The 11,174-nt window shown below is 41.8% G+C and overlaps 1 protein-coding gene and 1 pseudogene across 1 annotated transcript in view; one reads left to right on the plus strand and one right to left on the minus strand.

Annotated features, from left to right (window-relative positions):
- The window catches only part of ARIH1 (ariadne RBR E3 ubiquitin protein ligase 1), a 117,589-nt gene extending 114,031 nt beyond the window's left edge, over positions 1-3,558 (minus strand). Inside the window, exon 1 of the mRNA XM_045795266.2 lies at positions 3,190-3,558. Coding sequence (XP_045651222.1) covers positions 3,190-3,558 — 369 coding nt within the window. The remainder of the gene's footprint in view (positions 1-3,189) is intronic.
- On the plus strand, positions 3,557-9,238 carry LOC148107589 (uncharacterized; annotated as a pseudogene).
- Positions 9,239-11,174: the final 1,936 nt, after the last annotated feature.

Below are 11,174 nucleotides of genomic sequence, written 5' to 3' on the forward strand. Positions count from 1 at the left end.
ACTATAACAAGAGAGTTACAGAAAGCTAGAAAACCAAGAGTCTTCTAAAACAAAAAGTGTTAACTCATTTGAAAGCTAAAACTAATCTGCAGATATCTACAAGTAACAATATTAATCTACTGTTGCCCAGAACTACTCTCCCCAAAGTAGTAATCAATTCCCAAGGAAAAATTAACCTGGCAATCTTTTCACATATCAATCTTTTTCTCCTGCAAATTTATTTTCAAATTCACTAGTAACATACTTGATTTCACACTGGAAAGTAACACTGGGGAGCATGGGATTTAAATGTTTTAGAATTAAGAGTAAGTTCTCTAATGTGAAGTAAAACAAGGATTTTTAACTTGATAAACTTAAAATTTATTGCCACATTAAACATTAATTTTTTAAACTGAAAAACCTAGACAACTGATCTTTAAAACTTCAATGAATATAAAGAGGTCTTATAAATCAATAAAAGATGAAAATCCCAAAAAGGGTGCAAAATGAGCAAAAGCAAAGGGCAATTTACAAAAGAAATACCAATCTCCAAGAAACATGTTAATAAAAGTTCTATTTCATCCTTTTTTTAAGAAGCAAATTTTTAAAATGATGATTATTTTATCCTAATCAAGCACTGACTGGTGGGGGAAAACTAACACAACCTTTCTGAAAGCAATGTGGTAGGCAGTACGGATCAAATGCCTTGAAAATAAGCACATCATTTGACTCAGCAATTCAATTTATCCTAAGAAAATAAAACATTCAAAGATTTATCTATGAGGATATTCCCAACAAAGTTAAAAGCCAGAAACTAGAAAATAAAAAGGAAGGCCAATAAAAATGGACTGATTAAACAAATTAGTTTAGATTTATAATCATGTAAACACTGGAAATGGAAAGAGGTATTAACAAGACAAAGTTGAAATGCCTTCTGTTTTTGTAACCTGCTTTTATCTACTGAAAACAGAGAGAGAATCTATAGTATGACTCTGTTGTTATTAAAATGTTATGTATAGCTCACCCAGAGGTCTGGAAAGATAACTACAATTCAAATTTTGTGTCTCTCTCTCTTGGTGTAGATCTCATCTTTTTTTTTTCCCCTTGCCTGGTCAGTTTTTTCTTAGAGTATGCATGTATCACCAATTTAACTTTTTAAGTTCAAATCTACTAACATAAAAAAAACCATACCATGACCAAAGCCTAGTTTAGTTTAGGTCCAGGAAGCACACGATTTGGAGAAAAGACGACCTGGGATAAATCCTATTCTTTGATTTACTGGTAGTTCGAAACAGAAACTTAACAAGGAATAATATTTATATATTCAGGAATTCCATTTAAGAGCATCCTTAACATGAAGTCAACTAGGAAAAGACAGTTTTCAAAAATCAGGCATGGACACACCTAAAAAAAAAAAAAAAAACCCTGGTATTTTGTGGTCCTTATTAGCTCAGTTCATCTGCGTTTATTCTTTCTCCCCTAAACTAAGAAAGAAAGAATGATGTCATATGTATTAGCTACATCTCTGTTCCAGAAGTGACATAAAGAACTTGTAAGATTGGCCTCAGTGCTTAAGACACACCTAAGATCTGAGAAAGGTGGATGAGATCTACTACATGAAAACGAAGTTAAATAATAAATAGTCATTATCCATGAGTTTTTAAAAACCTAATTAACATATCAATAAACTAGGTAAGTTTGAAAACATCCGATTTTATATACTGTAGTGGTAAACAAAGAGAATTCAAGGTTTTACTCTAAACTCTTAATAAAGTTTCCTCAAAAAAGGAAAAAAGTCTCAACTTTGTGGCCTAAGAACTGTCTTATTTTTAGAATCAGAAAAAGGGCAATAAAACTTATCTTCCTTTACATCCCTTCAATTTCCTCCTTACACTGCAGTATCCCTATCAAAGTTTGAGACGTCCACTGTTTAGTAGTACCACTATATATCAGTTATTTTTTTTTACTATTATTCAAAACAGGGTCTCCAAAGGAGCCAAAATAGATGGCTCAATTGGAAGTGTTCCTTACAATACTGTAAAAATCTGTTAATCATGCAAACTGAACAAGTAGGCAGTGACATACTACTGCCAATTTGCCAGTATTAGCCAATTAATTTCAAGGGGGGGGGGAAAGTAATGACTAACATGCAAGAAGGCAATAGTAACTTGCTCCTGTATATCGTTTACTCACATGTAACTACTGTTTTCTAAAAGTTGCACTGAATCAAGACTCCATTTTTATTCTTCAATCGTATCCCTGACCCCTCATCATAACTGTTTTTTTCCCCAAATGTAAACTTTGGACTTCCTAAAGCTCAAAAATGCAAAATCTGGCCCACGAGGTTAAATAAGTTGTGGTTATTAACTTAAGCCAAGCCTAACTCACCAAGAAATAAAATTTATCAGAGAAAAGAGTCCAGAAGCAGAAAGCCCCTACTTTCTCACTCACAATAGAGTCTTGTCTAATATTAGACAGTAACACTGCGTTTTGTTGTTTTAGCTGCAAGGCTGGGTATGCAATCTGCAGTAACTATTCCAACAGCTTCAAGTAAGTCATACACTACCAATGAAAAAGTAGCATTAGGTCCCAAACAAACAGCAAAGACAAAAAAGACAAGAGCAGAAGCCTCACCATCGGAAAAGGCGGCCCATCAGCACCTCTTCCGAGAAACAGTTCCCTTCCCCCACCGTTAAGTAGGCACTTAAGACTGCCAAGAAGATCCATTTCTTTATTAACTGGTGCCCACTTGGGGCAACCGTACACCAAACTGCTCTTAGGCCTACTCCAACCTCTTCCAAAAGTGCTCAACCGAGACTGAAGGCCGGGGTAACCCTCTCAGGGGCCGCGTTCTTCCTGCTCTTCTCCACCCCACCTCCGTCCCGCCCCGCCCCTGTAGGCGCTCCTCGGGCCAGAGGAAGGACACCGGGCCCAGGGACGGGCAGGAATTGCCCGCAAGAGAAGTCTTAGGCGGCCGGAGGCCTCCGCCATAGCAGGACCTGGAAAGCACCGCCCCCAGCGCACCTCCCCACACCCGGCTAACCGGCGAATGTCTGCTTTCGACACCCTCTATCCCCAGCAGAGGCAGCGGAGGAGACAGGGCCGGGAGGCACCCGGCTGGGCTGCGCACCAGGCCCGGGCCTGCCCCTCGGGCAGCCGAATCTGCTCCCCGGTCCGGCCAGGTCAACCCAGCGCGGCGGCCACCCTCACCTGGATGACCTCGTTGACCTCCCGGATACATTCCACCATGTGTTGCAGAATCTGCTCGGCCGTGAGCACCTCGTAGCGATAATCCTCCTCCTGCTCGTGCCCTGGCCCGCCGCCGCCGCCGCCGCCGCCACCGCCACCGCCGGGCCCCAGAGCGCTGCCGCCGCCGCCGCCCGTCTCCCCGCACAGCAGTCCGTCCCGCTCCCCGCCGACGCCCAGCCCGGGCTCCACCAGCTCCACCTCGCCCAGATCCAGGTTATCATCGTCCGGCTCATCGTCGTCCTCGTCTTCCTCCTCCTCGGCGCCGCTGTCCTCTTCGCTGCACTCTTCGTCCTCGTCGAACTCGTAGTTGTAGCCCTCGTCCGAGTCCATGGCGCGACACGCGAGGGCCCGGCGGACGCTGGCCCTGAGGCGGGGAGAGGGCGGGGACGCCGAGGCCCCGGCTCTCGCTCCGGCTCCGGCTGATGTCCGGACGCAGGCCTGGCTCCGGCCCCGCGGGCCGCGGCTCCTCCCCGGGCGCGGCGGTTGGCGGTTGGCGGCTGGCGGCGGCGGGGAGGGCGCGGAGGAGGGAGGGAGGGAGCGAGGGGGCCGCTTGCCGCCCGCCTCAGTCAGACGCGGCTCCGCTCCGGCCTCCGAGAGAAAACAGTCCCCAGCGCCACCTCCACGGCCGCCGCTACCGCTACTGAGCCAACAAAGGGGCGTGCGTCACCGCGTCGCGCTGCGTCGTCGCGTCACTCCTCCTGGCGTCACTGCGCCCCGCCCCGCCGCCCCTGCGTGGAGAGCGGGGAGACCCCACGGCCCGGCCTGTCCCCGGGAGCGCGGCACCGCGGGAATCGCCTTTTCGGTTCCGGCTGCGGTCTCTCTGGGGACCGACACCAGTGAATCCTGTTCCTGAGAAGGGTGCGGCCTCCTGGTCACCGAGAGAAGGGCCCCTGGACCCGGTGGTGGTTTTTAACGCAGGCCATAGGGATGCAGCGCCCTCACTGAATCCAGCGAAGGTGGCCTTTCCACCGGGCGGTAGAGGCACTTCCCGCCCGCCCTGGAGTAATTCGGGGAAGTCCTTGGCTGTTGAGCTAAAATTCCTGTTGCCCGAGCTACTAAATGGAAATCCGTTTCATGCGGAACCTGTGAACTGGGTGACAGGTGAACCTCGTTTTAAGTAGTTCTGCTTCTGTACATCGGTACAGACGTGCCGTGGTTTTTAAGTCGCTGATAGTGACGTCATTTTAGAGAAGCGTTTCCTGAACTCAGCTCAGCAGCAACGTACCTATTGAGGGCCCTAAACAGTGTAAACAGTCATGGCTTTCCTTAATGGAGCATCGTGTAAGGGCTCTGCGTACATTCTCTCATCTTCACGGAGCCACAGTACCCATTGTGTTTCTGAGGCTCAAAGGAGAAGGGACTTGACCAAGACCACAGAACACGCCCTGTTTCAGCGGCTGGATGACCTAAAACATCAATTATAAAAAATGCTTTATAATGCATAATATGGATTAGGTACTACAGAGTATATAAAATGCATTGTAATATAACCCAAGACAAGCAGTAATAGAAATCTCTACAAGGACCAAATATAGCAGAGAGACACTGTTTGTCTCTTAACTAGAAATGTACTGTGTGAGCTGTATGTTGATTGATGGCTAGGAGTTCAACAGAGAAGGTAGGGAAGATGACCTAGCCTGAGAGAATAACAGAAGCAAAAGCACAGTATGTGTAAAGTGTTTTCGTTTCAGCAGCTTGTAGTGCCAGGAGGGTAAATGGGAAAATATTAGGCAATTTAGGGGCCAGGACAGTAAGAGTATTTTATGCCATTCTAAGAGTGGACTTTAATCTTTGTAAGTAAGTCAGGAGAACCAAAGAAGTGTCCTGAAGGGGGAAGAGGCCTTAAGAAAGCACTCTTTTGGGATACCCTGAAGGATTGGCCAGATTAGACATTTTTAAAAATCTGAATCCCTAATTTACTGACAAATCTTACTGTTAAAACGACAGATTCCCTTTGGAAATTGCTTTTTTTAATGGAAAAATGCCTTTATAATGTAAATAAGCTTCTACCAGTTTGTCAATTTTGTAAATGCTTAAATAATCAGATTTCCTAAAATAATCAGAATTTATCATTTAAAGCTTTTAACATCAATGCTGGTAGGTTTTGGTCCTTTGATTCTGTTTCTACATAGCAGTTCTAGGTTATTGTCACAGCTGGGGTAAGGTGAGGACACTAGCAACCCTTCTCTCTACCCCATCCCCATTGTACATATTTGGGGGGAAATTCAGTAACACTTGTGAGTACACTCAAGTCCTTTGCCCCATTTTTCTTTTCATCCTAGCCCTACCTTGAATAAATCCTACCATCCTTATTGTCCCCTTTGGTACTAGAGCAGCTGACCACTACTGGAGGTATTTGCATACTCATGTGCATTCTATCATTAAATTCCAATCAAGCACAACTGAACCATCAATACCATTCAGCAATCCTGTTAAATTTTTCTGAATTGTCTTCCCTCTCTAGACAACTCTTGCAAACCTTCACCAGTTTTCTCAAACCCCCACTGCTGACCTTCCAAATCCTCTCAAAGTAGATAACTTCACATCACAGAGAAATTTGAAATCTTAAGGACCAATGTGACAAGCACGCTGAGCAAAGAAGAGAATGTTAACGGATAAAATCAGAGAAGGCCTATCAAGGCAGGGGGCCAGCAGGGCTTTGTAGCTTAAGTTTACATTATTGCAAAGGGAGGCATTACCAGGTTTTAAGGAGAAGAATGAAACAATATAATATGCATTTTAAAAAATAACTGTGGCTAAAATAAAATAAGAACTATGGCTGCTTTGTGGAGAATGGACTATGAAAGCAGAGACCAATTATGAGGCTATCTCAGTAGTCTAGGTGAATAATGACAACGGCTTGGGCCAGAGTTGTGACAGTAGAGAGGATGAGAAGTAGTTTCAGGTGTAATCTGAAAGTAAAGTCTATAGATTTGCTGATGGCTTGACTGTGGGGTTGATAGAGGAATCAAGGATGCCTGTTAGATTTGGGGCTTGAGGAACTGGGTGAATGGAGGTACCATTTACTGAAACATGTTAAATTTGAAGTGCTTGTTAGACATCCAAGTAGAGATATTGAATAGGCAGTTATACCTACTAGTGTACAAGACAGAAGGTCATCAGGGGAGGCAGGGCTGAAGATAGAAGTTTCCGAGTTTATGTCAACAATGTTGATAAGCAGCATAGGCTAAAGGTTAAGAGCTTTGGCTTTGGAGGAAACAGACCTGAATTTGCCTATGCCCCTTCAGTTGCTGTCTATAACCTTGACCAAATTACGGAACTTCTCTGAGCTTGATTTGAAGGATTATAATTCCTATTCTCATAGGATTATTTGTGAGTATCAAATGAATAATGTATTTAAAGCACTTGACACAGTCCCTGACTCATAGTTACAGGCTCACAAAATTAGAACTTTAAAAAAGTGTCATAAGTCACCTTGCATCTTGTGGGAAAAACTACAGCCAGTTGGATTTATAACCTTTTAATTGATTTTTTTTGAGTTATACAAGTATGCACATGGCCTCAATCATCCTCCTTTTCTGAGGAAGAATATTGGTTTGCTTTTTTCTCAGAAATCTTCTCCATAGTGTCATACCTTCTTTTTTGGTCAATATCATGGGCAACCTCATAGGGCTTCTGAATCTTGGGGCCTCTTATTCATGGATAAACCTTCATAACGAGATTTTCAGCGACACTCATTCCATTGATATTTTGGAGATTATCTTGGAATCAGGTTAGGTTATAGTGCTATTTAAGGAAACCAGTATAACAACTTCTCTCTGGCCCCAAATTGTCCAAGGGATGACCCACATACAATGTTTTTTTAAATGACTTGATCTTAAAGGTATTGTCGGTATACTAATTTCTCAGCTGTGGTGATTGCTGGGTAGAAGTACTGTAATTGTAAACAACAAGACAAGGTCCTTGAAAAAAAAAATAGACAAGTTAATACTTTCTTGATGCCAAAAGAATAGCTATTGGTAATTAGGTACTCCTGTTACCCCCATGTCCTAATAAGGTCAAAAGATGTTAGTATACTTTATTAAATGTCTACTCAGAGCAAAACTCCATAAATACTGATATGCTTACCAAATAGTATGAATGAAATTCCAATAAGAAGAATATACAAATGCTTTTCAGATACATAGAAATTAAAATCATCCTGGAATTTTTCTGAGGGTAGATACACAGAGCTGTGAGCTTTGGCCTCTAGTAATGGCAGGGCACTAGGGCGAACCAACACCAACAGGTACAGAACAGGGGTTTCCTGGGATGTGGAATTTTCAGTGCTAAAACTGGGAAATATAAGGTAAACTGGGATGGTTGGTCACCTTACCTGGCATCTCTCCAAATATTTTTCCATAACGTAATTAAAACACTATTTCCAAAAATAAATAGAAAAATTACTTTTATCATGTTGTTTATAAAGTTTGTTTTAATGCAGCATTTTTTGCCTTTTTAAAAAATGTTTTAGTTGTTCTTGTGCTTTACCAGGCAGGTATTAAAAAAATTCAATTTTAACTTTAATATAAATTTAAGATTAAATTTTACCAAAAGTGCAGATACTAATAAGCTGATTGAGTATTTTACGTTTTGTTAAAAACATCTGTCTGTGTACTTACAAACCACAATTAAGCGTTACATCATTGTTGAGAGGTAGATCTTATCATAGCAGTTCTTTTTTTTTAAGATTTTATTTATTTATTTATTTATTTATTTATTTAAGAAAGAGAGCACAAGCAGGGAGAGGGGCCGAGGGAGGGGGAGAAGCAGACTCCCTGCAGAGCAGGGAGCCTGACACAGGGCTCAATCACAGGACCCTGGTATCATGAATTTAGCTGAAGGCAGATAGATGTTCAACCAACTGAGCCGCCCAGGTGCCCCTTATCATACCAGTTCTATGTGGTAAAAATAAGGCTTAGAGAAACTGAGGTTATATGCTTCATTAGAAGTCTGGTAGAGATATTAATAACCAAAATAGAACCTGAGATTCCTGACTGCAACCCTTTCTCTACCCTATCTTTCTTCCGGAATAACGCTTTAAGGACTCTTTATTGAACTCAAGATTTTATGAAAGTAATTATCTACAACAGGTAGTAAGATAATGCTGGAACTAGAAGGAGAGTACATGCCCTCGTGCAATTAGGCAAGTGTACAAAATGTACCATAGTGTCTGTGTTCCCTGTAATTGCAAGACACGTTAATTTGGCCTTAATGTGTGCTTATACTCCAGCAAAAAATAGCAAATGATCATCCCCCAAAAGGAAACATGTTTGTCCTAATGACTTAACCACTTGAAGAAAAAAGTGGGTTTATTTTTTTAAAGATTTTATTATTTGAGAGAGAGAGAGAGAGAGAGAGATTGAGAGAAAAAGTGGGAGGAGGGGCAGAAGGAGAAGCAGACTTCCTGTGGAGCAGGGAGCCTGAGTGAGACTCAATCCCAGAACCCTGGGATCATAACCTGAGCTGAAGGAAGATGCTTAACCAACTGAGCCACCCAGGCACCCAAAAAAAGTGGGTTTATAACAAAAGTTTTCCAAAGAAATGCTTCTCTGTGGTTTGCAGTATTTCTAGTTTGTTGTGTTGCCTTATGGATGTATTTGAATGAATGGACGAAGAATGGGCAGAAAGTGAACAAATATATTATTAAGTCTCTATGCCAGAGTAGATGTGTGTATGTTTTTAATTTGGTCCTTACGATCTTGTGAAGTTGGAATTCTTAACTTTGTTTAATAAAGAAAAAGGCTCAAATATGAAAAATAATAAAAATGAAGTTCACAATGGATACAGAGGTTTGATTCACATCCAGGTTTTCAGAGTTCAAGTCCACTGTTTTTACCATGTAATTCTCAGTAACTGTAATAAGATCTTATTCCTGTTCTAAAACGTGCCTTTGTATTTGTTATAATGGAGTAATTACTTATCAAGCCTATAGTTGTCCAGATTGTCAGTGTAAACATTGACTGTATGCGATGTTTGTTCCTACTTGGAAATAGGTCATAAAAATAGAATAGTGAATAAGTAGATGTGTTATCCTCTATGTACATAGTTCTGCTTTATTCTTATAGATACAATTTTTAGCATTTTTAATGAAAACAAAATATGTAAGTCATGATTTTTTTTAGTCGATGAATCAATAGTTATTTATTAGTGTTTACCAAGTGCAAAGTACCTTTCAATGGCATTCTGGAGAGATTAAAAAAAAGAAGGCTGCCACTTAAGAAATCAAATTACTTAAAGGGAAGAGACTTAAATGAACAGGTTAACTATAAAAATGGTAACCGTGCATCAATGAGAGATCACAGACCAAGAAGAATGTTGCAGGTGGTAAATGCTAAAGCAGTTTAAAGAAGACAGACGTCACTAGACGGGGGTGTTCTAAGAAAGCATTGTATGCCGGACTTTCTCATACCTTTATGCCTTTGCATCTGCTGTTCCCTCTGCCTGACGTCCTTCCTAGCCACTCTTTACCAGCACCTAATCCACATGTTTAGAGGCTGCTGTTTTTCCAAGCCATTCCAAACCTGGCACTTGATGCCCAGAACATGAGTAATCTATGTATCTCCCATTCCTAACAAACTTCCAAGTTTTTGATAATGTTGTAATGAATTAATAGTACCCAAAAGCTGTAGGCCAATTGGCTTCTTACCGCAAATGTGTTGAATCTTGTCAACATTATATCATCGTTGGTGTTCTTACCTGTTAATTCTAGGTCTCTATGAAAGCATGAAAGTTGTGTGGAGGAGGAGGAGGGGGCCCACTGTGCATGTTTCCCACAGCTCTCCTGATCTAGGGTTTCTCTAGGGCAATACCATCCTCAGAGGTACCTCAGTTTCTCACACTTCATGGCAAGAGAGGCTTGATGTTGGCATTCAGCAGATTGGACGCAACTGACACAACGCTGCCAGGTTATGAATGGGTAAAGGACTACAGCAGGGAGCCAAAGGGAAATGCCTCAAGGACCTAAAGATCGGAGTGACCAGGGGACCCCGGAACAGCAGCACCTGACAGGCCCACCTGGCCCCAAAGCTTTCAGAAATGAAAAAGCTTTTCATTTTGAAAAGTTTTCCTTTCTGGGATGGGGGCGGGGGGTTCTCACTTGGTTTGGGTTTTTTTTCCATCTGTTTTGTTTGAGGCAATAACCATGATTTAAAAGGCAGAGTCACCTCTTCTAGCTCCAGGAACCAGACGCCACTCCTTATGGTTATTTTGCAATGTGGCAGGAACCGGTTTTTCAATTCTGTCTTTCCAACTATACCTTCACAGACAGCATCAGTAAGGTAGTAATGGAGGGCTGTGGTACATGACTTCTCACCCAGAAGTCTTTATAAGCAGCTTCACGTTTTGCTTTCATGAAAAGATAATTTCACATGTTGCATGTGTGGTTTAACACACTCAAATGCTGAAGCACTGAACAGAATTCCCATTTTAAAGAATCTGGAAGGTCAATAAAATAATGAAAATCATAGCATTCTATCAAAATGTTATTAAAATGGAATAGTCCCAAAGTGTTATTTCATAGTTACTGAGCTGGGTATATGCAGACATATTTTTTTGTTGAACAATAACAAACTGCATGTATGATCTTGAGCCTTTGTTTTCTTCTAGGTGAGTGTGTGTAGGAGTTTGCAGGTGGAGAGGGTCAGGCAGAGGAATGTTGTACGCAGGTGAACGTTCTCACCCAGCTAACTTTGAGAGGCGCTATAGGGTGACAGCACCATAGGCTCCAGAAGAAGAAACCTCGCTTAAGTATATGACCGTAGGCAAGTTACATAACCACTTCAGAGCCTGTTTTCCCATCTAAAAAGATAGGAATAATAGTAGGATTTTCTCACTGGATTGTAACAACTGACAATGTGAAAGACTCATTACGTTTATCATTATTGGACAGAGAAATGTACAATGTTTCATTTTAGACCTGAGAATGTATACAAAGATGATTATTC

This window comes from Ursus americanus, chromosome 28 (genome assembly GCF_024610735.1).
Source record: "Ursus americanus isolate L20-20 chromosome 28, mUrsAme1.1.p, whole genome shotgun sequence".
In the NCBI taxonomy this organism is placed as follows: domain Eukaryota; kingdom Metazoa; phylum Chordata; class Mammalia; order Carnivora; family Ursidae; genus Ursus; species Ursus americanus.